This window comes from Cynoglossus semilaevis, chromosome 15 (assembly GCF_000523025.1).
Source record: "Cynoglossus semilaevis isolate Cse_v1.0 chromosome 15, Cse_v1.0, whole genome shotgun sequence".
NCBI classification, from domain to species: Eukaryota; Metazoa; Chordata; class Actinopteri; order Pleuronectiformes; family Cynoglossidae; genus Cynoglossus; species Cynoglossus semilaevis.
Window position 1 is genome coordinate 14,589,743 of NC_024321.1, and position 27,907 is coordinate 14,617,649.

At 40.3% G+C, this 27,907-nt stretch overlaps 1 protein-coding gene across 2 annotated transcripts in view; it reads right to left on the reverse strand.

Moving 5' to 3' along the window:
* The window catches only part of nlgn3a (neuroligin 3a), a 163,874-nt gene that overhangs the window by 126,178 nt on the left and 9,789 nt on the right, over positions 1-27,907 (reverse strand). The window contains exons 2-3 of one of the 2 annotated variants that reach the window (XM_008327318.3): positions 8,764-9,461; positions 7,736-7,795 (exon numbers count right to left, since the gene is read on the reverse strand). In XM_008327318.3, coding sequence (XP_008325540.1) covers positions 7,736-7,795; positions 8,764-9,235 — 532 coding nt within the window. In that variant the 5' untranslated portion in view covers positions 9,236-9,461. The remainder of the gene's footprint in view (positions 1-7,735; positions 7,796-8,763; positions 9,462-27,907) is intronic. The other variant, XM_008327322.3, reaches the window with a different exon arrangement.

Genomic DNA, 27,907 nt, shown 5'->3' on the forward strand with positions numbered 1-27,907 from the left:
GTCTAGAATACCATCTCAACGCTAAAAATGGGTTTAAAGACGCGTTCACTTGAGGTCAGACATCCGGCTAAAGCTACGGTTGATTAGCTGAAAGTCTCTGAGGCTTGAACTGAGTTGTCTGCGAGTTTTTGGACATTTGATAAGTAAACTGCAGAAGTGTCCCAGCAGGCAGTGCTTTATTTGACCTTCAGCACTCTAAAGTGCAGCTGCAGTACAAAGACATTAACATAACCACAATGAATTGGTAATTTTCTTCTTTTTTCTTGTTGAAGAGCCAGCCTTGAGTCGTCAACATCTGCTTCCCTTTCCATTCAAGAAACAATGTCTAGAGGGACAGCTATTATTCATGTTCCTTGACAAGTAAAATAGAAATCTGTCACATTTATCACTCCAGATACAAAGGGACCATATTTGATGGCCCTACTTTTTATGTAGGGTTTACCGAAACTTGACAATTTAACTGAATGTAGCTGAAAACAGAAAGACAGCAAAAGTCTCTCAGTTCATGGCATTTCTGAATATTAACCTGATGTGCACACACACGTGTTGGAAACACACATGCATACATATAAATATAGTCCGTTCTCAGACCCTGGAGACTTCTGTGACTGAAGCCAGTGTTCATTCAATATGTCCAGGAAGAGCTGAATGTTAACTACCTGTCAAGGCTGTCTGCCCTTCTGTCTCCCTCCCTGATTAGGATCAGAGTGTTGATCACAGTCACCTGTGTCCTGTGCTCTGCTGGTCTCATTAGCCTCACTCATCTCACCTGGTGCCCTAGGTATATAAACCTCCCTCTCCCTAAGTCTCACTTTGGCTCTTCATTGTTGTTGTGTGTCTGTTCACTGCTGAAGTTGCTTTTGTTGTTTTTTTATTTCTGTTTATTCAGTTCTATGCCCCGCCCCCCCTGCCTCCCCCTTTTTTTTGTCTGTTGAGTTTCTGTTTTTTGTTTTGGATTTGCACAGTAAATAACAGGACCAGATTCCTGTCTGCATTGTTCCTGAGGGTTCAGTGGCAATTGATAGGCCTCGGAGTTAAATATGAGAAAGGTCAAAATGTGGAGAGGGACCTAGTGAAATGTTGCAGGCTTGACAATTTGGAGCAGTTATATTCAGTCACCAACCCTCGGGAGGCCATTTTTCCCCCTTTCAAAGTGCTTAGTTCTGTCTCTCCTGCAATCTTTTGGCTCTGCAAGTCTTTCTTTCTGTGTCTACCTCCATCTCCCCCCGATCTGTCTGCCATTGTAGAGGCTAAAGAGCAGCTTGGAAGGGACACATAAGAGAGAGTGATGGAGAACGCAGCTAAAAGGTTAAGGAGGCTGTAATCCTGCAGTAAAGGACAGCCAAAACCCACACTGCGCTTCAGCTGTTCCCAAAATAAGAAACAAATAAAAGGCAGCCAAGTCGTCTCGCTGGCTGTCTGCAGCTCTGTAATAGAGAGAGACATGTTAAACAAAGACCACAGACCTTACACTGGGGTCTCTTGCTTTTATTCTTGGTACCTAATGATCTATTTATTCTCCGTGCTCAGTGATAAACACTGCACACGGCACACACGTCTGAAGTATAATTAAGATGCACCAGGTTTTAAAGCATCTTAAGTGTCTGTCAGACGAAACAATTTGTTAAATAACTGCCGCACTTGAGGTGGACGTTCATCATTGACGATTTCACACTCATTTGGAACTGGTGGAAGCCAAAACAATGCAGCAACAACCTTGAAGATTTAAATCAGAGGCACATTACTTAGTAAACCTCTTATTTTTAAAATTACAGCTGACGAGTTTGTTGATATAAACAAATGATGCATTTATTTTGGTTTGGCTTTTTTTTTTTTTTTTTACATTCTATATTTGAATGTAAGATGTTATTTAGTGGAACTGTTTAAGATATCTTTCAGTAGAAACGTTCTAGTATAAATGTTTTTACTGAAATTCTCCTGCTCTCTTCATTAATGTTGTTTTTGCACTCGAACACGGATCAACTCCCCTAAGACCTAAAGTGCAGCAGATACACTTGTGTTCACGCTGACTTTTAATGCGGGATTTGCTGCCTGCTTGATACGTGTTTTTGTTCCCATTCAGAAGGGGATCGAGTGGCCGTTAAATTTCTGTGACTTCTAAACTGACACATACTTGTCATGTGGTCAACACAATGAGAATTAATGAGGTATCTGAGTTTTCATACTCCCGATACAGACAACGATAAAAGCAACAAGATGTCACGTCAGCGATTGAAACCTCTGTCTGGAGGTTGATTAGTTAATGCACAACAGTTGAGGAACAAGTGCTCGTTTCTCTGCAGTGTACAAAAACAGACGGGGATTAAAACTATTGCTGTTACTTAACATGTAGCGAAAACACTTATGTTGAAACTAACTTTTAATACTGGATTGGCTGCACTTTCAGACCTTATTTTGTTTACATTCAAAAGGAGGTTGAGTTCGCATTAATTTTTTCCAAGTTTCTCGTGCCAGTGTAATAGTCCTGGGGCCTGATGTATCAAAATTGTGTACGCACAAAGAAATGTGCCCCTGATGTTGTCATGCAGGGTGCAGCTGTTCACAGGTATGGGAGAGAGATTGACGGTAGAGATCGGGGAGGCTAAGGACCCTACGGTGCGCGTTCCACCTTTCTTTGGTCACAGACTGTTGTCTGGAACTGTTACTTTGGGTTATTTGAACATACCCCACTTCTGCTTCCACTATGCCTCTTTGTGTGCCCCTCACATTTGTTTCCTTTCAGTACACATTACAATGTCATCTACAAACATCATGATCCATGAAGCCTCCTGCCTGACTTAATCTGTCAATCCTTTTAGATCCAAAAAACATTTCACTCCTTGTTTATCATGTTTAAGCACCTCAAGCTAAAACACAGTTACCTACTGCAAATAAGGCTTGCTTTTCAGAAACTCTTACCTTTGAGCTCAGGTTAAACAACTCTTCACAATTTTGAGTAATGGGTGCTCAACCTCATAGCTCAGCAAAACGTCCTTGTTTTTGAAATCCTTTCCGATTTATCAGACATCACTTATGTTCCCAGATAAAGAAAGCGCTCCCTACTATCCTCGACAAGTTTATTCATAAACGGGTATGTTCATTTCCTGAATCATTCTCTTCAGAGCTGCCCCCGCATTCTTTGCACCTGCTGATTTAAATTACCCCCCACCCCTTTTTTGTCTTCCACTTTTCTTGTTCATCATTTATATCAGTGTCTCATGTGAAATGACTTTTCAGCATGTTTATAAAAAAAAACACTATTGAGCACCAAGCTGAGCACGCCGACTAAGCATAACACTCATTCTCTTTTATTTTCCTGTCAGCAATGACAGTTAAAGGCTGCTTTACCCTGTATATTTTTCATCCAAACTTTTATTGTCACTGACTGCAGAATATGCACAAGCATATTCCTGCCGTACCATGCTCTTAAAAGTTTGGCACTAGCAGGAGTTTTGTAACTATGTATCACAAATATAAAAAGAAATTGAGGATATTAGAAGAAATTAAATGAATACAAAGATCAAAATCTCTTGGTAAGAAAAACTTAAACCTGAATCCATGATTTTAAACATTTCATGTTGTCATATGACAGTTATTACAGTATTATCAGTATACAGTGTAATATCCTGCATTATGACAATTCTGTAGGCCATACATGACCTCTTCAACTCTTAACTAACTACAGATGCGACTTAGTATATTAAAATATATAACTTCACATGTTTGATATTTTCACAATGACAGCCGCTAGAGGGCACTCTAGCTGGCTGGTGCGACTTATACTCCGAAACAACTTATAGTCTAGAAAATATGGTACATTGTTCGGGAAGTCTGTATCAAAAAACTAGCTCAGTTTCAAAAAGACTGGAAGCTGGACAGCGAGGAACTTCCTGCTTAGGTCAGTTCTTCCTTCCAAACTCAGTGGGCCTTAGTCAAGGTCTCCACTCACTAGGGTCATTACGGGCCCAGATAGATAATCACCGGGGGTGATGGAATTTTTTTTTTCCCTCAAACAAAGGCAGACAGCTGTTCTATTGACAAACCACAAAAGCCAATATTTGATCTCGTCATCTTGGAAAGTTTGTACCCTGTATGCTTGGTGTACATATTTCCACAGCACCATCAAAGGAGCAGCCCCTCCCTTCCCAAGGCAGGGGAGGATCGACCAACTAAAGGGATTATGATGGTACCGTATACCATAGAAAAGGTCATTGGGTAGGGAAACAGATGACCAGTGTGTTTTTGCTGAAATGGGTAAACCTGAGGTTTAGCTCCTGAGGTTTTTTTTTTTTTTTTTTTCCTGGCAATGAGATGCATAACACCTGGCAGTCAGCTGTCGAGGAGAGCTGCGTAGGAACGATAGCCGAGGGATCCAAATCAAACCAAAATAAACTGCAGGTTTGGCAGCACTTATCTCAAATAAACGCACGACGAGAGATGAATTTAAGGAGTCAGAAAGGTTAGCCTCTCTGATGGTGTGTGTTTCATAGTGTTCCTCAGGTGGAGTGTTTATTTTTTTCAAAGGGCTACAGTCAAGTCGTAGGACACGATGCTACATACAAAAATAGTGTCTTGAACAGCCATGCAGCCCAGCGAGTGCACCTTATGACCAGCACTCAGCCTTTGTACGAATCTCGTCAAAAGCATGTGATTTTGTAGATCCTTTAAAGTTTGTCTGCCAATTTACCACTGTAAAACTCTTTTAAAGATAAGGACTGACCTCATCAAGGCTTGTCCTCCCACACTTGACCCATCCGAAGCCAGTAAAACCCTCTGTGGCTGAGCAGTGTTTAGCTGTGTTCCAGCACATCATTATCACTCTTCAGCTGATTCACTGTGGCTAAGAGCAGAGAAAATAGCTTTGTAAAAAAAGTCCTGCTGGTGGCTGCATGTCTGCAAGTTGCCACGGTCTGCTGCCATTTCTGACCCTAAATTAGGACACAGCTAATGACTGCCTGTTTTAACAAAGGCACCTTAGTCTCCATCATGCCACTGCTCTGGGCTGTGTGGAAATGTGGTCGATATGCTGCTGTTGACACCCAGCCTAAGCTCCAGCACAGAAAATGGAAAAATCTTTCAATTTTTTTTATTTTTTATTTTTAACCAATCAGAATTTGATAATAATAGCCTGTGGTTATGAAATCAAAGTAGCTGAACCCAAACTAAACCTGAACCTTGGGGCTGGCCCATCACTAACGACCATTTCCTCACCCTCATATCTTTTAGTCTGTCGCTTAATCACCACTGCTGTAGGTGACACTGTAATTTGGCACTTTTTTTGTGTGTGTACTGGATGCCTTTCCTGATACCACCCAATTTGGGACTGGGTGGAATCAGCCTTCTACATACTGGGCAGGAATCACTACCACAATGCCACTCATTAAACTAAATAACACTTATTAAGTAATTCTTACCCGTTCGGAAGAAGTCCTTGTGAGTGAAAGGGAAAGCTGCAGGAGAAATGGCTACCGATGTGTTTGTTGTGACTTATCCCAGTCAGTCACATTAAAACACAAAGGATGAATGACTGTGTTTATCTTCATATTCAGCTTAAATACTTTGTAGTTGAATTTACTCATGGCTTATTATTGTTATGCACTGGTTCGTTCACCAGGTGTTTTTTCTGCACGACACCATAGCTTTGATAAGCAGCTGTTTTCAGGAATGAAATACATCATTTAAACAATTAGCCTAACTTGACTATCATGTTCTATATTTGCACTGAACTCTGACGTATGACAGAAGTCTGTGTTAATGTCTTACTTCACTGAGAGCAAACTGGGATCAGGCAAATGTGCTGCGACGTGTGCGTCATAAGTGATGTGTTTTTCTCACTTCATCATCTCCGTGTAACTAAGGCGTGCTGCACTCAAGGCAGGTGAGTGGGACACTTGCTCTGCTCCTGCCACACTGCATACTGTTGCTTGGCAACGGTAACAAAACATCTAGAAGCAAATGTTTTTTTTTGTTTTGTTCTTTTTGTCATTATCAGTTAAGTCCAGAGGAAGGCACAGGTTAAGTAGCTGAATATGTAAAGTGTATATGACTCTGCTGCATTTTCTTTTTTTTTTACATTTTGATATTGCAAGTTTAGGAAAAATCCTAATGTTTATTACTGTGGAATCACCAAAAAATGTAAGTTGCTGTGTAATTTTCACACCAAACTAAGAGGTGTTAATAAAACCAGGATATACTGAAGTTTATGCCATTATTGCCACAAAAATGGCAAATTATGATTCATATGAACTTCTGACTAAACAAAAGCAACATTTCTAATAACAGTTTAATCTAAATGATGCTTTAGTAACATTACTATAACAGTTAATGTCAATAGAAAAAAAAACATCTTTTTTTCTGCAGATAATGTCACACACAGCAAATGTATTGAACACAAGACAAACCATTTTCTCATTACCAAACGTGGGTAAAATACTTGAAACTGAACTTGAAAAAAAAAAGTGGAAAGGGAATATTAAAAAGATTTTTCTGTGTGTATTCCACAACTGGGACTAATTCAGAAGCAGAAGTGCCTGCAGGGCCTGTCTGTCTCTCATAAAATTGGTTTACCAATGCAAGAATGAACGAGTGCACAGAGTGGAGTCAGACGCTGCCTCCCTGGAAATCAGCAGCCGAGGTCTTCCGCAGCTGCATGCCCGCCTTTACTGCGCTGTGAGATATGCTCTCAATCACAGTCTTGGGCGACATAGAAAGTTCTCCGATGCCTTCAGGCAGTCTCAGAAAATTAGCTCTCTGTTGTTAACAACAGTTGGATTTCAGTTGCCGTTGATAAAATGGGGTCATGTTCCTTCATCAGGGCGTTTCTGAGCAACTGTCACACAGACGGATACAGACTGTCATGCTGGTAAATTACACAGCCAGACCACAATGGTGGGTAATAATAAGTGTAGCAGAGTGGGCCCTCAACATTTAATGTAAATGTAATCAAAAGCTCAGCCTCCCTTCACCACCTTGTTCGCTTTTAACACCAAGGCTACGATGATCTAACTGCACACTTTTCTAACACTTTACTTCACTGAAATAAAGCTGTGGCTAATGTTTAATTTCTTCAGTGAGTGTGAAACTCCCAGAATGCAATTTTGATGCCCCAACAACTTGACTTTTTTTTTTTTAATCGGACTCACAAAATTGATACCATTAATTCAAAGAGGTACGATCTGACTGAAGTAGAATGTGACAGTTTCTGTCAAAGTATTGTGCACCGCTCTGACTCTTTTACACAGAAATACTTGGTGTCATCTCGATCAAATTAGAATTCCTGTTCTTTTTCAAACGGCACTGATGCTTCTGATTTAATCGGCAGTTGATTCAAAGTTACAGTCATACATTTAAATGAACCTTTCAAGGGTGAAAAAAAAAAAACGAACACAAATAGACAGTGTGATAAATAGCTTGACGAGGCTCCGTCTCTTGTATAGGGACCTGCGTTTTTACTCCTTGACACTCACTCTCTGAGTAAACTCACACCACTGCAACCACCCACACACAGACACACACACGTACACACACCACGGCAAAGCCATTCACTCATCTCCCACACTCATGTCAAGGTTGATCTGAGTCAGAAGTCCCACGTTCATCCCAATTAGCACTTGTAGATAGGTGGTGAAACTGGCAGCTTTGGGAGGATGCACCCATCTCTCTCTTTCATTCCATGTTGGCCATGTTTTTTTTTTTGTTTTGTTTTTTTCCTGTACCTTTATTTTTGTTTACATACCTCCTTTTCTACACATTTTCTTGTTGGGTTTCCTGGCACATTCCTTGGATATTCTTTTGACTGTAAAATGAATGGGAAGAAAACTACAAAATAACAGAGAGCTGTGTAAAAGAGAGCACGTGACATGCAAACAGTTCAGACTGACTCAGACCCCGTTCCTTACACTAGGTCCCTCCGCCTCCGTCGCCGCCTCCTACATCTCCTCCTCCTCCTCCCACCCTCCCAGTCATCAACAACAAAAACAACAGAGGACCTGTACGTAACTGGGGTGTTGCTGCAGAAATATTCCAAAATGCTGGAATGAATTTGCTGCATTCTGGGACACAGGAAGCCCATATTCACATGCACTTCTATTTAAGACCCATTACAGCCACACAGACGCGCCACACTGGTGCAATTGTACTGTTGTTCTGAGTTGCTATGCAAGGTTTTTTTCCTGTGTGGTTCTCAGTCAAATTGTACAAAAAAGAAAAATGCCAATAAGCGATGTTTAAAAAATTATCTGACAAAACAAATTGATATGATCTTGTCTTTATGGCTTTAATACTGGAGAGTAAAGGGTCTTACATAGGTCAGGCTGATGCCACAGGCCTCTCGTGTACCAGATAGAATATTTCACCAACCCTAAAGTAGCTCATTCACTAATGAAGCAGGCTACTAATCACTAGTGACTAATATCCCCAAACAGTCAAGACAGTGAGGGTAGGAAGGTACACCAAATATTATTATTTATGACAAGTATTAGATTTCTCCTGTTTTCTTCAGTCATAAAATTAAGGCCTTCTATCACCAAAAGAGGAACTTCTAACAGTGGCATGGGAAGGGAACAGTTGATGGAAAAAGACTTCATAAATGGAAGATCAAGTCAAGAGGGTTTGGAGCATGGAATGATGGACACAGACACAGCATGCGCTAGACAAAAGGTCATGCTCTGCTCAAAACACAGAGGTGACACTAAATTGTCGAGAAGACAGAGAGACAAAAGAGAGGGAGAGGGACTTATTCCTGGATACTCCACACACACTCACCATCCTCGGTTGGAACGTAGATGTTTAAATAAAGACAATCCTCGTGTTGATCCTGTATGTACGTGGTAACTATATCCAGATTGAAGGTGTACCATATGGGCATCATGATCTCTGGCACGGCATTGTGAATATTTTGGGGGCAGACCGGTGCAAAGTGGGTGGCGTTCTTGATCCCTGACCAGGAGGAAGGAGGCTCAGGAGGCATGAAGCGTTTCTCTCCCACTGGAGGGGCAGCATAGGGAACTCCTAGGTACTGATCCACCGGCCCCAGGAACTCGTTGGGCAGTGGCACCCTCACCCCTCGTAGTTTCCCATACTGTGTGTTCACAGTCGGGTGGTAGCTCTGTCCTCTCAACGCTCCAAAGGACCAGCAAAAACTCAAAACCCACAAGGACAAGCCGAAGGTGGTGCAACTGAGGCCACTGCTCCAGTTCTGAGAGGGGAGATGACTTCTCCTTGGTGGAAACCACATGGTCCTTGTGAGCGAGCACAACTGCAAGTGACCAACATACAAGCGGGGGCAGCCCCTCAGCAAAAACAAAAAACAAAACACAGGCTTCCCCACTCAGCCCTAAAGTCCAGGAAAAGTCATCAGCTGAGATACCCGAGCCTCCGAGCCTACAGTCCAGGAAAAGCAGGGATGCACTTCCTCTCTGTGTCAACGTCCTTGTCCCGTTCGTTAGATCTTCTAACGATTGCTGCAACAGAGATAACAGGAAATTTAAAATTATCGTAATTACACATTTACAGCTAACTTTGTGTTGAGTCTTCACATGTACAGATTGTTTATTGACGTGAAACTTAATTTCATAAACGGTGACAGAGCTCTGAATCCTGCATAAATTACTAAAAATCATTAGATGTTTCAGACAGGCCCGTTCATTTAAAATGAATAATAATGGATAATAATCCAAACAGGTCAACTGGAATACGATAGAGAAAAGCAGTAAGTGGATAATTATCCCCTGGGGAAAAAAACAAATACTGAAATTAAATTAATTGCAAATGACTAGTAATTTTCATATAAATATTAGCTCCAAACAAGTATTAGGAGACAACACAAAAGAATCAGTGTCTGAATCAGACCTACTTTAGTTTTTAAATTGTGGTTTAATATAAAATGGAATATATTAATTCAATTTTAGTCACTGTCATCACCATCTCGATGGTGTACCGCTTGTAGTGTGTGTCACATAACATGTTGACACAAAATAGCATGTGTAACCACTAGGTATGAGAACAACGATGAAGTAGATGGTTGAATTTCTAGAGTTCACATCCTTCTATGTATGTGGCTCAAATATTAAAGCTGATTAATTGCATAAATTATGGGTGTAATTTTGACATTCCTAATGAAACAAGAAACACTAGTTAAAACCACCAACATCAGCAGGTGGCTGGTTCTGTTTCACACTGAACAGAGGGGTGTTGTATCCCCTCCACCCCTCACTGCACTGTAAATAAATACTACCCTGGTGTGAACTCCGGCTGCAAGTGAGAGCACTTTTCCACACAGCCTGATCAATTTTCAATTTTTGTGGCCAGGTCCCCATCTGCCTGGTGTTCCTGCAGCAGAGTTTGCTCTAATAGCAAAGGAAAACGAAAAGGCCAGCATTTAGACAAGGATACTGTGCTCCAAAATAACTGGGCAGTGGTGTAAAGGTACCACCAACCAATCAAAGGGAAACGTCCTGATGTCCTTGTAGCTTCTGTAATCACCGGGGCAGTTATACACCTCTAATACACCACTTCATCCTGGACAAATCATGTGTAAACAGAAACGAGTGGTGGAGAATTCTAGAAAAGCATGTGATTCTGCTTAAAAAAAAAACCCATCCAGTTCTAATCTGAGGACAAAATGCAAATATGGCTTGGGGCGAATGTATCATAATGCTGCAAAAGTCACCCTCGTGGAATTCTGTCCTCGCTCACTGGACAGTAACCACACTGTCAAACACAGCACATTATTATGGAGTTCATGTTGTTGTGTTATTTACAGGAAGTTTTCTGTTTCTAAAAATAAACCATAGAACCAAACCAAGAGAATGTCAATCATTCTTATTCACTCACAGGAAGAATTTTACAATTTGCACTGACACGGCCCTCTGCCTGCATTTTTCTTTTTTTGTCTTTCATATCTTTTTGCCAGTATTTATGTGGGTTAAAGGACTGTGGGAGAAGGACTATGAATTTACGGAAGACATTCAGTGGTGCGGACAGTCACGAATGGCCTGTCTTTCCTGAAGTTCATACCTGTCTCCGTTGAGAAATCACTTGTCTCCAAACATGTACCAGTTGTCCAAATGGAAACAATGCAGCACAACATTGGTTTAAAAAGAAAGAACTGCAGTACTCAGTACACCACTCAACCCTTCTTTAAATGTTTTTATTCTATTATTACATTACAACCACAGCACATGTGAATCTATTGAACCTTCATAAACCTTGAAATGACTGAATGAATGCATTCAGCTGAACAATACAACCACCCACAGATTTTTTTTTCTTCATAAAAACGAAGGCAAGGTGATCTAGCGTATTAGAACAAAAATTTAATTAATTTAAAGCATTAAAAGAATTTTTAAAAAGTACTTTACTTTCTAATGCTTATTTGAGATGATGCACTTTTTTTACAGCTTTTTTTTTTCAATTTTAATATTATAAATGTTTGAAAAGTCCAAAAGAATTGGGATTAGGTGAATTGTTTACATTAAATGGCCAAGTGTGAGTGTGAACTGTTTGGCCCTAACCCTGTAATGACTCGAATGGCCAAGTGTGAGTGAATGTGAGTGTGAACTGTTGTCTGTTTGGCCCTAACCCTGTAATGACTCCATCCTCTTCCCAGTGAAAATGATTAAGCAGTAAAGATAGATATAACAACTCATTACTTAATCGATATTGTGTTCTTTTAAAGTCGGATATTTCACTTTCAGAATGTGTCATAAAATCTAGGCATGGATTGTCGATCACAATAATTCTACGACCTAAAAAAAAACACCTGACCCACGTTTTTCAAAACCGTTGCCAAACAATAACCCGTTGATGAATCTTCTGATTAATACCGTTGCTATTTTAACTCGGGCAATTTGCACACCATGCGGCAAACACAAGGCAGCGGGATAAACGTGATAACACGCATTCCACTGGAAATAAAATATGCCGGGTCTAACTTTTTAATCAGGACGTAGCAAGGACAAAAGACAACGTGATGGAGTGTGTGTGTTTAGAGGATACGCAGCACAGAGGACTTCATCAGTCTCCTCTCCAACACCATCGCCGAGGTCCACTCCACGTTGATCTGCGTACACACTGAAGCGCTGCCAAGAGAGGAGCACAGAAGGAGAGACCACGAAAAAGAGAGAGAGAGAGAAGGGGGAGGAAAAAAAATTGCAGGAGTCCTCCCTCATCATCGCAGAAATATTGATCGTCTCATCACTGTGGCCTTGCAGGCCGTAATAAATACAACTGGGATGATGGAGGCGGGCTGGGACGGGGGAGGGAGGTGGTGGTGGCCAAGTGCACACTGTAGTACACCCTCCTCCTCCTCCCCAATTCTCTGCTGCTTGATTAATAGGACATGTTATATTGTGAAGGTCCGTTCCCTTTCATTATTTAAAAGTGCCCTCATGGTACCGTGCAACATGATAGTTGTGCCTCAGCAGATCCTGTATTTGGTAGAAAAAACACGGCCCTTTTTTCCCCCCTCTTCAGTTCAGTCCGTGCCCACAGCTACTCTCATTCGCAGTGGAAGAAGCTTTGTTCTTCTAAAGAGAGCCGAGAGATGTGCAATGAAATAAGAGTCTGAACGCAGAGCCAAAAGCACTCCTACGCCATGACATCCCTTAGAGATTGGCTGAATGAACTTGGATTAGAGAGTAACCAATGAGAGTTTGGAGTAGATGGAGACCCTGCCCCCCCCCCCTCCCTCCATCCTACTTGGTTATTGTAGTAACTGGGCTGCAACAAAGGCATTCACAAAGCTGCATTAGCCGCCGCCGATGTCTACCTTCAAACAAAGTGAGCCACCCTGACCTTAGCCGGTGTAATCACTGATTACAAACGCTTTCACCGCTGTTGCACTAGAACAAGGATGGAAAGTGCTACTGCAGAAATAAAAGGATATGGGAACAAAGATGGGAACTTAAAGACGGAACCTTTGTCCGTGGGTTGTTGCCCCAACTGAACTCATTTAAATGGGAGGCTCAGATGTGAGGCATCGAGTTACAGGTTTCGGCATCTTTTAATTGTGCTGTGATTTAAGGATAAGATTTCCTTGTAATAGATTTACAACCTGTGACTAATGGGGAAAAAACAGTAGGTACGTGTGTAAAGTGTTTATATTGATCAATTACAATCACAGACAATATAATTCTTTTTTAAAAAACAGCAGAACACTCGTGTTGCTGGAAATATGCAAAAAAATATGCAGAATCATACTGCCCAATCAATTCACACACCTGATCTGTGCAGCAACGACAATGACTATAAGCTGTGGCTTTTTCTTTATGTCTAATGCAATTTGATGTGAAAATGATTCATTTAAATGAATTAATTATATATAAAAGAATATTTATTAATACGATCTCAAGATTTTAATTAGGTCTCAAAAAACACTGGTGTACTATCTAAATAGATAGTTGTTCTTTACTGAATTTCCATATTTTTTAGGCTCAATAAAGTCTACACACGTGTGTTTACTCCTGCAGGAGGGAACATGGATTTCAACAAAGGGTAAAATTAATGATGAACACATTCACACTGAACACATCTCTCCTCACAGTCGCATCCCTTCCACTCTAGGGCCTTGTGAACAACAGCAGGCTGTAGAAAAAAATCAAGGCGATTGGCATGTTTCAGAAACAACGTTTACAAATTGTCAAAACCAAAGTGCTGCTTCGAAGGACTCCTGCTGGGAGCTGTCGCCGCTGTAATCTCGAGGAGTGAGGAACCGCACCTTTTCTTCGGCTTCAGAGACTTCGCAGTCATTATTACTTAGCAGATACGGCATTTATTCAAGGACAAAAACACAGCAGATTCTGACTGCCAATCGTTGCAGTGACAGCAACGTAGATTTAGTGGGAAAAAAAGAAAGAAAAAAAAAAGGATGTGGAGGAACAGTGCAGGCACAGCTGTTGTGGCTCTTCCCCAAACTGTGTCTCCTCCCCTTCTTCTGCCTTCTAGAGAAAGGCTTCCAAGAGTATCATTACCAGACAGGCAGTCAGTGAAACAAGGTGAGGTAGAAGCGGCGGGACAAATAAAGACAGATTCCAGGTGAACACTTGAGATGAGTTCTGTGACTGCACAACAAATAAATAATAGCCTTTCTGCTAAGTGCTGATGGTGCTTGAAACAACTGTTTGCTCTGGTGACTTAAGATATAAGGACGGGTCTTAAATCTGCAAGACGAGGCAGCTACGGTTTCCTTTGCCAAAGGCACTTTTCTATTTTTATGTTTAAATAGCATGTTTTGTAATAATGAGCTCACCAGAGCGGCACTCTATTATCCTCTGTTGTCCTCCATCCACTAAAAGGCACTCTATTCTATTTTATTCTATGCTATTCTACCTCATGATACCTCCTGATTTGATCACGATGATGAGGCCACAATTATGATCAAAACATTTATGAAACGATTATGATTAATACTAATACCAGGAGCTCACATACTGTTAAAAATTCTGAACAAGGAAAAAAAAAAAACATCCCCCAGTTCTTCTTCCGAGCTGCTATTGATCCACTGCAGAATCCCACTCCACCCTCTCCTACTGCTAAAAACTCAAAGTAGCTAATGACTCAATCTGCCCACAGGGATTCCTGGAGTAACCGCAGGGGCAAGTAGTGGGTCTGTCTCTAATCTTGTCATATGTAAACACTTTAAGGCCGTACAAATTAGCCATGCTCCCTCAGCTGCTGTTTGGTGGATGAGATCTGTTCCGTCTGCAACATGTTGTGTTGTTATTGCTGTTCATGTTTCTGAATAATTGGACGGAATTATGTATTAGAGATTTAGACAAAAAGCTATCTGCAATCTGATTGGTGCCTTCAGTCGCTGATCAAACCCACCATGAGGTGACTCATTTGTTGAGGAGGTAGAGGCAAGCCAACCGAGGGGGGGAAAAATAGGGTAAATATTTCAGGCTGCTGATCTCACCTCCTTCCCTGTGAAGACACTACTAACACCAGTATCTGTCTTGAAGTAAATAGGATAAATTTGAAGACTGCTGCTGTGATGAGGACCTTAAAATAAAACCAGACAAGTGGAGGAAATTCAAATAATACTCGAGTTGCACAACTGGTTGTAAAGTAAATGAAGGTTTTATGACAGTCACTTGCTGCCACTGCTGACCTGAAGCAGAGGCGCGCGTGTCAGAGTCTCTTTGATAGTTAGAACTGTCTATTTTTGTTAAAGGATTTAACGTTTGTTGGTGGTGAGGTAGTTTTTTTTTTTTTTTTTTTAAAGACACATCCTTCTCTGGTATATTTATGTTTTACCCCCCCAAAAATAGCTGCTGTGAGTATTTGTCTTTACTGTGTTCTGTATGCTGTTGGACACTATTTAGATCTGGTGCTGAAATCCATGCTTAAGGATTTGATCACATGAGACAATCTGTAAGTCCAGTGCACGTCTTAATGCTTCAAATCCGTCCAGTATGTTTCATAATATCCTAGGTCTTTGAAGGCGTAATATTTTCAGGACAGATTAGAGTCAGCTGACATCCTCTGATCTGCTTCTTCAGTGTTGGCTATGAATTGTGCTGGTTTTAGTAACCATACAGTACAAGATTCTGTTGCTGCAACCCATGTTTACAATAACAGTCAAACAAACCCTGGTGGGTTCTTTAGCTCGGGGGTTCCCAAACGTTTCCATCTGGATAACAGGTGCAGTGAATTTATACCTTCATCAAGGTCGCCACAGCAGGATTCTACAACGTGAAATGTCACAGTTTGTACACCAGATGTCCTTCCTGACGCAACACCAACTGGGACTGTGCATTCCGTGGAATCAAACCCTAAACCTTCTGAGTGGCAGGTGGGAAAAATACCACCTTCAGATCATTTTAACGAAAGGCAAGAAAAGCTCGTTCAGAGAAGAAGCCACTTCACTACGAAGAAAGTGTGAAAACTCACACTCCGGCAGTCACTCAGGACCAGCGTTAGAACCAGGTCAGAACCCAGGACTACCTACCAGTTAACAGAGTTACTGCCTGACAATAGTGCACATGATGGTATTTCTATCTTTAAAAGTAACTTTGTCTTAAGTGTGTCATTTGAATCATACACAAATATTTATCTGAGGGAATCACGAACCCCAGAGAACTGTCAAGTGTGAGGGTCGGGGAGACCGTGTTCTTAAAGCATCTATTATCACTTCACAATCACAAAGACGGACCTGAGCTTTGCTGTGAGTTAATTGAGGTCTGGCTGGTAATTACAGCAGAGATTTGATCTGTTGGAACCAGAGTTGCAATTTCACTGGCACTTTATCATAAAGTCTAACAGAGGCAACGTTGACTCGTCCTTGGCCTAAATAACCGTGTGGTCAGATTTAAAATGGAGAACCTAAATGTAATCCACACAGGTGATTGATTATTAAACACGTCAGTGTGTAAGCATTTAATACTGTGTATGGTGTATTAGTTCACTGGGATTGGGTTAAGGATGTGTAATTGACTATTTAACTACCAGTCATCAAGTTTAAACCAAAATAATGTAGGCGTTTGATTTAAATATTGAGACTCATTTGTCAGCAACTTTTAAAGTTGTTGAACTGTATTAGGTGTTATTTTGTTAAGATTTTCCAACACTGAAAACTTTAACAATTTTAAAAGCTGAGCAACATCACATTTTATTTCCTTTGGGTTTTTTTTCAGTTACCAAAAATGAAAAAAAGGTTTCACTTCTTCTTTTGGTCCTTAGATGAGGCTTAAAGGCAAGTGGTGGCAATTTCAACAAAGTAAAGCCTTAAAAAATGAAAAAAAGTCTGATGAGGGATCATAGTTAACAAGAATTTTCACATCGACCTAAACCGACTGTTTGCATCACGCTAACTCTCGTGGGGTATGCAATGCGACCAACATTCTGTAGGCATGTCATGTTCCTGCCACTGCTCCATCAATTTCTTCACAAATCTGTGGTCCAGATTTGCCAGGTCAGCACTCTCCCAGTTTTGTTGTTCGCAATAATTCAATAGTCTCGCAACTTCCTGTCATCTTCTGACCCCATTTCCTGTGTTCCACATTTCATTGAACGTTCATCGGTTCGCACTACCCGTCTCAAAGAATTTAAACATTTGACAGTGACTGGTGACTAAGGTCGGTCGGTCGGGTCGGTGGTCCTTGCACACTTACAGATTACAAATTTTGCCCATCGTTATGCAGACTGTCTGTATCTACAACAGGCTGGTGCTGAGTATAGATACAATCTGTTAAAAAAAAATCCTGTAGCATCTCAACTTTTGCCACAAATAAGAAGTCTTTAATTTGTCCTGAAACTTTTTGACTTCTCTAAAATAGCTAAAAAAAAAGTCCTGAAACGTTTTGACTTCTCTAAAATAGCTAAAAAATCTAAAAAAAAATTGTCCTAATACTGAGATAAATTTGATTCATGTACATGAAGTATACTGTAATTGTATGCAAATAAAATATATTAGTTCGCTGGCAGGCTGAATCCTTCCGTGACCTAATAAGCTAAATAGCATCTCTAATTTAAGACGGGTAAGCTCCAGTTCTTGTTGAGAATTTGAAAGATCAGCTTTATTACGGGGTGTTAAATAATACCACCGAAGCAAACATAAACCAAGCAGAGATATGACCCAGTTGCTGCCTGTAAAATTAATAAGCTAATAATGCACTGGGTGCATTAGCAGGAACACTAATGTGCAAACAGAACTTTTCCATGCTCAGGTAAATGATGGTGTTAGGCGTTTCCATGTAAGAACACGAATGAATTAATTTGACCTAAAATGATTGCAGTTATCTTCTAGACCACGTCTGCTTTTTCCTTGATGAATTACGGAAATGTCGCAGAGACTTTTAAAACTCTTGTTTTGTTTTTTTTCCTCAACGTTTCAGAGCACGTTCTTTTGGTTTTTTTTTCCTCAACGTTTCAGAGCACCTGATTGTGATTGATGATCAATCTGGCAGAGACAAATTTCGGGGAAAGTCATGTGTTAACGGAAACGGCGTTGCGGGCTGTTCCAATGTTTCTTTTCAAAGAACTCAGCTACTTGGCTTTCTCGCAGAACATTCACAATTGCCAAAAGCACAGTGGTAGAATGGCACCATTGACATGCAAATGCCTGGTAGTTACAGAGAAGTGAGAGCTGCCAGAGTGCATTGTTGAGTGACAAGAAGGAATTAAAAAAAAAAACATGTCTGAAAGCTGAGATGTACATGAGTGGTTCTGACACAGCAAAAACACATGCAGTTTTTTTTTCTTTCCAGCAGGGTTACTGTACTGTAGCCTAATGACAGCAGTTTAAATCTAGTCTCTCTACTCTGCGTGATCCCTGGAATTTTATGGCAGAATAATTAGGTTTTAAACTGACCCCACAGTGATGTGCTTTTAACTAAAGGTCAGCAGTGAGCAGCAGTGAGAGCCATGCTTGATTATTATGTATATCACAGTGTCAAAATATGCTGCTAATGAGGGGCCGACCTTCAACTTGAGTGTAAACAAGGACCAAACAAACCCATGCTGAAGCACAGGCCCTCTGTCAGCGCTTAATAAAAGGAAGTGAAGGGAACAATAGCTCTGTGATTTGAAGGAGGCCTATATGACACCGACCCTGCTATTTTATGGACGCTAATGTCAGATACATGTGACATTAGCGTCACATTATTGATGTAGTATTATTCAAATAAAAACTACATCATTTCCAGTCTAAAATGTAAACATGGTTGTGAGGATTTATATTTTTCATTTATCACAAAACCGGCTCATTCAGAGCTACAGCCAGGTGGATTTAGAAAAGATGTGAAGGGATTAGTGAAGTGATATCAATCACCGCAGCCAAACCAGCTCCTTATCCAGCACTGTTTCAGTCTCTGGCTGTTTTCTCACATTGATCCAATGCAGGATAAAAGGCTGGCGTCGTAGCTGAAGGCTAGGATTCCCCTAAAAATGTTGTCTTAAATGTTTTGATTATAGCTTTTCAGGGTTAAGCTAATCTAAATACAGAAGAAAGGAGAAGCTCTTCTTAAACTCTCTTAATTAATTGAAATAATTGAGGTTATTAATTAACAACTAAACTTGGATGTGATTAATCACACCTCTATCCGGCTTTTTTTTTTAAATCTGTTCTAAACATGAATTCATTTAAAACACAACGTTTTCATTAGCCTTAAAAAACGTGAGTTGAAAAATGTTTTTTATGCAAATGTGTGTTTATTATTATTGCAAAATTCCCCAGTAATGCTTTGCAGTTTCCTTGAATCTTAGGACGGTTGTACACTTCACTTGCTCTGTTCTTTGCTCAGTGTTTATGTAGAAAATAAAAATGGCGTGTATTGCATAATAAAGGAGCACTTTTAGTGTAATATGGAGTTAGTCATTTCATCCACGTATTGCACCAGTAACTCAATTCACATTGACAGTAAATGTACCATCTGGAAGGGGTTAGAAGCTGAAGTAGCCTTTTTTCTTTAACAGAAGGAAGCAGTCATTGCTACAGCAGTGCAGCTAGCACAGAGGATAAAAAGAAATATAACAAGGTCAAACGTTTCTATATAAAAGGCATAAACATGGAGAACAATTTTACCATTGAAAAGGCCAACTCACTTAATGGCAATATTACTGTAGAGAGTTTGTAGCTCTTGACGATTAACCAAAGATCGAGTCAACATTTAGCACATTTTTCCATCTTATTTGACATGTTTTCCCACTGCGGGACTTTGAAGCTTTCGATAGCTTCCAAATTGCCCAATCTACTTTACATATGTATTACACGTTGCATTCATTTTGCCAGCCTCTTGCCAGAATTACTACTACACAGGTTTCAGGGTTCAGAAAGTATGGGTGACCTGACTAGACTAGATAGAAAAATTAAAAAATATATATTTGGAAGGAGAAATCCTTCTCTACCACGGACAGGAAATCTGAGCTACAAGATACATGTTTAACAGACTGTGCCATTTGTTTTTAATGGACAAACTTAACAAGTGACTCACATGGCTTGTTAGCAAAACTCATCTGCATCCATGGAGAAAATAACCCAGTACAGCTGAAGGGAGTTGTTGGATGTGCAAGTGATGCAGAAATATGCCTCAGTACTGAGCGTGGCGGTAACACTGTCCCCTGACATCAGTCCTTTCAGCCCTCCCTGGCAGATATGTCCACTCTCCATTCACTATTTCTAATCCTGTCTGAAAGCCTGTCTTGAATGTCAGGCTTCTTCCTAAATTGGCTCGTGTTCTTAGTGATTGATTAAAGTACTGTAACCCAGCTTTATCAGGACAGCCTGAAATTCTGCCAGATCTATTAGGTAATGCATCCTTTGTTATTGCATTGGTCGGTTCTCCACCCCGGTTTTTGGGAAATGCTAAGAAACCATTTGCAGCAATACTGAACACTCAAGACTACATTGTTCTGTTTGGAAAACTTGACCTCAGCTGGTGATAAAATTACTGTAAGGCAAAGGCTCTAACCACCGTCCCACTGTGCGGCCCACTCAATACATCATTGTTCAGTGAAAACTCCTCTTCATTCGTAATTTTTCCTCTTTATTTTGACTGACACATGCTGCTACCAGAGACACACACACACGCCCATGTCCCGTGACATTGGGCCAACAATATGATTATAATTTATGCGATCTAATGCTGTAATATCCCCCGTGCTACTGCACGCGGTGGAGAGCAGAGGAGAGGTTGCCCTTATATTAGTGCTGACGCCTGTGTCCCAGACATTGCACTTAGAGTGTCTCCTGCAGGACATTATTCAAACGCGCAGGCACTACAAAGTCCAGGAGACAAGAGTAGGCCACGGCGGTACCAAACACACATCTGCAGACACTGCAGCTCTGAGTCTTTGAAGGTCACACGACAAGGTGCCAGTGTGGAGTTATCCATTCATTTATTCTCTGTCAACCAATTTATTTTACTGAGTGCTGCATATATTGTGTGGGTATAAAAGAAAAACCTCATTTGTGTTTTTTTAAAGATCTTTTTAATGATCCTGGGTTAGAAGTAGGCCAAGTCTAACGCAGTCGTGTAATGCAGGCACATTTGGCCTTGGGCTGTCTGCACTTCCTCAAAGACTGCGCACAATGCAAACTATGCTGTTGTACTGATTCTCACTTCCTTTCTGTGCCTTCTCCATGGCAATGGAGTCACATGGGATGGAGATTGTCCACGCAATTACAGTTGACGTTGTTTAACGATGAACATATATACACGCAATAAATGCTCGATATTATTGTCTGCCAATAGATTACTGGTAGATAATGTTTAATTTTATGTCAATCAATAATGTAATTCAAACTGATAGATTGGCCAGTAAATGCATCAAGGTTTGCATGCAGAGTCAATATCCTCTGGTTCCTATGCTTTCCTACTTCTGCACTGCATATGTGCTAACAAATATGAGCTTTCAATAGAAGGCTAATGCCATTTAGTTCTAGCACAACTGTTAGTTCACCTTTAATTTTGTTGTGTTGAGACTGAGTGAAAATAAAGCAGCATTTGCTACAGCTGAGCAGCTAGCACAGAAGCTAAATCCCGCTGCTGCTGAATTTTAATTCCTAATTTTACATCTTAGCATTTCTTAGCTCATATGACTATGAAAATGTTTCATTTAGAAATTATAAAATTCTCAGTAATCGTACAGTATCAGCATCGATCATGAGAATAAAAACATTATCGACAACCAGTATCTATTAAACTGTATATTGTGCACCCTGTGTACATAGCACTCAATGCATTTATTTAACATTTATCGCTTGCGTTCTTTCCCAACCTTCCTATTCACGTTTCTGTCACTGAAGCTGGGTAGTCAGCTGCCTGTTCCATGTTTCATTAGCGACCCGAGGGGGGAAAAAGGGTTTCCTCCAACATCTGGATGTTAGCTAGCTTGAATGAATAGTCATATCAGATCAAATCCCACCACATCAAATGCAACTGGAGGGCACATTATTTATTCATTTAACTGCTGACATTCAAGCCATGCCCTAAACGGTGACACTTTTGAAAACTGTTCCTCTGTGTCTCCACTGTGACGATACAAGTGCAGCTGGGCGCTCGCAGAGGGTAAAGGAGCGCTGTATCCATTTTAACAGGCACGGCTGCGGAGGAGACGGAGCAACATGGACGTGGTTCTCACGAAATTTGCCTTTCATGACTGCTGTAATATTCTGTGTGTCTGCGAGAACCTCTAAGATGTTTAATACACAATGAAGGCAGAGCCAAAGCACATCATTTATTACTAAGCAGATTTTCTCCCCAAAACATCTAAAAATTGAAAAGGGCATCTCGATAATGTTGACTTTATATGGGCGGGTGAGTTCATTAACTCCTCTTTAAACTGTCATCTGATAAAATAAACTTTTTGGACCAGCTGCACTGTAGTAATTAAATGAAGTAACGACCTACAAAGTGTCTTGGAAACTTAGCCTCCAGAGGAAAACAATAAAAAATATTCCTTTCTAACGGTTCATTCAGTTAAGTCGCTCTCATTTAAACAAAACAGTCTGAAATGGCTGGAGAAAAAAGGAAAGGTTTCTATTCGATTCTATTCTGCCTCTGAAGGTGTTAGATATTCACATGGTTTATTATGAAAATATAAGAAAAAAAATGTATTTCTCTGTGAAAATGTTTCATATATTTCATGTCAACATTTGCACTGCGGCACTTAGCGTTTAGAGATTGTCAAACAGCTGAGCCACGGCACATCTAGCGCTGTGATGTGCATTTCAACACTGTTAGTGGATCAGCTTGTGAATTTTAACTTTTTTTTTTTATAGAAACACGATGAAATGCTGTGATGTGCATTTCAACACTGTAAGTGGATCAGCTTGTGAATTTTAACCTATTTTTTTTTTTTATAGAAACACGATGAAATAGTGTATTTTACATATAATGTATTATTTAACATTGTAAAAATAAAAATAAGGTCATAAGGGATGATTTAGTGTAAACCTTGTTTTAAAAATGCCAGGACATGTTGAAAAACTGCTTAGATTGGCACATAGCGAGACAATTTATTTTAATCAATTTAATTAAGCTTCGGACACACCTACCACTTTTACTGAAGCAGCAAAAACAAACACTGAACACAGCACGAACAGTCAAATCAGTGACATTCAATCACAGCTTTTACCCCAAGTGGTACCACAGACTATTAGTCAAATCCCAGTCTTACACCCTGATGTTAAAATACTTTAGTATTTTAAATGCAGAAATAGGCTTGAAAATGATAATACTATGGTTATCTGTGCATCCCTAATGACAACTTAAAACGTTTAATTGATAATGACTGCTCTAATTAATATACTTTATTATGTGGTAATTGAAGCATTGAAGCTAATTATGGCCCAGCCCCATGTATATCACATCATTACTGGAAAAAGTGAAGAGACTACAATAACACAAGGGTTTACAGCTACATGTACCAAGTTCGGTTCATTCCTCATATCTGTAATATCTGTTGATCCCAGTGTGAACAAGTCCTGGCCTGTGTGATTATTACTTACTCTTGTGTTTAAATGACAAGGTGAGTTTCAAGGTTCAAGGTTTCTTTATTTGTCATTGTACCTGCATACAACAAATTTGCTGCACTCCAAGAGAGCAAAAGTACTACACAAACTGCACCGCCTATGTTTCAGTCAGTCGGAAAATAATTTTCACAAGAAAATATCGTGAAAGTACTACACAAACTGTCGGAAAATCATTTTCACAACATTTGTTGTATTTCTCGGCGTGAGACTTTTTTTCATAGCGGAGCGTATCTCGTTCCAGACCCCTGGGAAAACCTAAGCAGGGCCTTGATGACGATGATTGAACCCAACTTCCAAAGGTTTAGCAACTTGGTATGCAGACAAACTCTGCCAAGGAAATCCATATGTGATGGATACAAAGGTTTTTTCATGTGAGGGAGAAGAGACGCCTCCGTGCAGGATTAAGTGCTTTAGATCTAATGATGAGCGCAAGCTCTTTTTTATTTGTTTTCAAATAAGCAGTTTGCTTGATGGAACAGCATCTATGGTCTCTCTCCAGAGGGTACAAATGCTCATCAAAGACCTGGCTTTGTCAAACAATCCATAAACTCCCAATGCCATACTGCATGAAATACTTACTAACACGAGCTCAGAGAAGGTGCAGAAATCAATCGGAAATTCAATGCATTTCACATTATGATTCTAATCTTTTAGTGGGAGTGAGTGGGACACATTACACAGAATCTTAGCTTTTCAAGTTTTTCAATTATGTACTTTTTTTTTTTTTTACATGGCTTTATACTGTTAAAACAAACTCGACATATATGTACACAGTGGACAGTTCACTGACATATTTATAGAGCCTAACATCCATTCACACTCACATTCAAACCACATGGTCATTTATTTTACTACTATAGTACTATAATCGTTCCCAGAGGGAAATCACTCTCTGGTGAGAGAAGGTCAAAGGTCTAAAGGAATTATTCATGAAAATAAGAAAGCTATTTGTTATAGTCATGAAAAGTCAAAACACTTCTGGAAGTTGCATAATCACATAATTTAATCACGGCAGAATTCTGGGAGGTGTTTTCAAACCCAGGTTACGACCTGCTTCTCTGCCTTGTCTAAGGATTGAAATGATGTTTACAAATTTTATTTTTTAGTTTGTGGCTGGGGGGAAATAGGCCATTAATTCCAATCAATTATGGTCCAAAATTCCAATGTTTGCTCTGTGAATGTTTCAGTATGAAGCCATTTTAGATGTATATCATAATAAATATATTTAGTCTAATCGTGTGTTTAATGCATCTATTGTTTTTTTACAACAGTTTTTTTTTTCATTCTCTGCTGAGTTATAAAGAGAAAACCTAGCTCCTTCCCTTTAGAATTCCTTGGTGAGATTTTTCCTCTTTCAATATCAGTGGCAGTAGCTGCCAGAAGATTTGGTGGCTCAGGATGCTCGGAGCTGTAAATCTGGGCCAAGGGTTGTGTGGGATGTTCAGATAAATGGGCAGGGCTTTTGTTTTACTGTAACACTGCTTGTCTTAACTTCCTGTGTCTACCAGGGATTTGGAAAATTTGCTACTGTCCTTGGGCGTCTCTCTGAAACAGCAGCTCTAAGTCTGGCCTGAGTCAATCCCGCCGCCCCAGGTTGCATAAATAACCTCCGCTATACACAGGCTGCACAGTCTGGGTCGCTTTGTATCTCCCGCAGTGTTTTGTTTGGTCTTTGTTTGGTGAGGATTACACATTCTGATTTAACCCAATTTGAAGGGTCTTTTTACTGCGTAAAAATGTTTCCTCAATCCAGGACACACCACTTTCCTTTCCTCTTTGCCCGGGATCCTCACTAATGGATTTACTTGAAGGACCTTTAGAATTGAAGCAGCTGTTTGACATGAGTGTGCGACAAGGCATCAATTTAAAGGAAAAGCTGGGCCACGGAGACACAAAGCACAGTTAACCCCGAGGACACATGTCACATTTCTGATGTCCTTTGTGATAAGGTTTCCTCACTTCTGTGCCCTAACATCCACTGTTGGACCAGTGTAGGAAACAAAGGCCTGGTTGTGGCTTATAATGTCAGCGCAGAGCCCTTTTCTACACACTGATCAAGAATCTGCAGGATGTTTCACAAGAGTATAATTAGAATCAGCCATGAGGAGTCCTCTGGTGCGGCGTGGCAGTGCACATACTCTGGCTAATGACTTTCCTTTCAGTGCTTGTTCAAAAGTCAATCAGAAATGTGTGGTGTAATAGTGTCCAACAGTGCCGATGCAATACAGCAAAAGACCCCTCCCACCCCCCAACACCCACACACATACCCCACCCCACATGCCATTGTTATTACCATCATTATTTGTTAAGGTTGTACCAATACCAGTTTGTAACAAACCAATAAGATTATGAGTATGAGCATGTCCATTTGTGTACTTGCTGGTACTGAGTACAATCCCAGTACTTAGTATTTAAACTTGGTTTTAACATATCTAAAATAATAAGGATAAAATTAAACATGTTGTGATGTCTGTCGGTTCCCTGTGGCTGCTGCGGGGGTTAATCAGTGTCATCACTCTCACCTGTGTCTCTGTGATTAGTCTCACTGGTGTCACCTGGTGTCACCTGGTGCCTTGGGTATATATACCTCTCTTCCTGTTCTCAGTCTTTTTGGGATCATTGTGCTGTAGCTGTTTGTGAGTGTCCTGTTCTGTGTTTCCTGGTAATCTGTGTTAAGAAGAGAACTCCATGCCTTGCTGCAGTCCAACCTGCTACACCTGAAGAAAGTCTCCCTGGTATCGCATTTGGTTTCCTGTCTGCTTCCACGATGTCCAAATGTAACACATGTTCTTATATTAACATCAGAACAGAAAGTGAACGGAGCTTTCACATCATTAGAACATTCCAGATGCGTGTTTGGAAATGTATTGGTCCCGATATTACTATTAGTATCCATGCATGCATAGTAGTATCAGTAGCAGTTTTATTTGCTCATTTAAAAAGAACTTACCTGAAACAAAATACATACAAAAGAATACCCAAGTGCACTGCTACCATCAACATGAAATGTCACCTTGGTCCTGTAGAATTTTTTGACGTAGTGGTTCTGAGTTTTGCCTCAATAGAACTCCATGACGTCATTAAACTTCATTTGTATTCCGCTTGTTTGTCTGTTACTGCAACAAAATGAAAATGAAGTGAAGCAGTACTTGTCCACAGCATGAATTAAATGCACTTGGCAGATTTTTGTTTGACTGGCTCTGCCCATCCTGGAGCTCACTTGTCAGAAGACTTATGCAGGCTTTGCTCCGTCCAAACTAACCATTTTCCCCTTGTTTCTTTTCGATCTCAGTCTTCCTTCCCTCTTTGCTCTTATCCTCTCTGATCCCTTCTCAATTCCAGCTACTCTTGCAGAGAACCATTTCTCTCTCTAACAGTATCATTTTGCTCTTCAGCTTCAGGATTGAACTGCCCACTGCTATTATGTCATTCGACATTTGCTCTTAAACCTGGTTAAAATTCACACTGGGCACAAAGAGGACGACTACATCCACACCGGTCTCTATTATTCCAGATCTTCCTTCTTTTTGTTGTGACTCACAAGACACATTTTTGTATGTCACTGAGTAAAATATTACCTTTGGCCCAGTGTCAGTATATATACCATGGAACCTCGAGATACGAGCAAGCCCTCGAGCAAATCTTTGCTTCGAGATACAAGTACACTTACAGACACCAACACTAGGTGGCACTCAGAGCAGCCCACGCCACTTAACTCGTTCACTTCACTTCGTTTCTCTGAATCTACTGCGAGTCTTCCGTATTGTGATTGCGATATCTACGTGATTTTCTCTCTTTTATGCATTATTCTTCAGAATAGTGACAAGTCCTAAGAGAGTAAGCGTTAAGGATGGTAGAGAGAAGAAGAAACGCACGATTTCCATGGAAATAAAGCATGAAATTGTCGATAAATAGCGTCGGTAGATTCTCCCACATTTTATACTCAAATAATTCCACCGTCCATCAACTTGTCGTTGTCGATAAACAGTGCCATCTGCGTGCACTAATGGAAAAGGTTTTTATTTCGCAGAAGTAGTTTCTAAGTTCTATCATTATGTCACTGTTGTGTTGAGGTGTTACTTTCTTTTAATGTTGTGAACTGCTGTGAATCCAGAGCAAACATCACATTTTTAGCCCTTGAACTTTTTAAATTTTCGATTTAAAACTCCGATTCTCTATTTTCAAAGACAGGTTGTTAAAATGGAGAAAGTGTGCAGAAATACTTTATTTTTACAGCTAAATCCTCGAACTTTTGACCTCCCTTAGCACGTGAATTATATCTCATGACAGATGTTATGGCAGAAAAAGAAAAGAAAATTCCTTAATTCACTCAATCATGACCACAGTGACCAACAGCGCTTCATTAGAGCTTCTATCTTGGGAGTGTTTTTCACAAGGCTATTTCTGTGATAACCCAGATTTTATATCTGGATC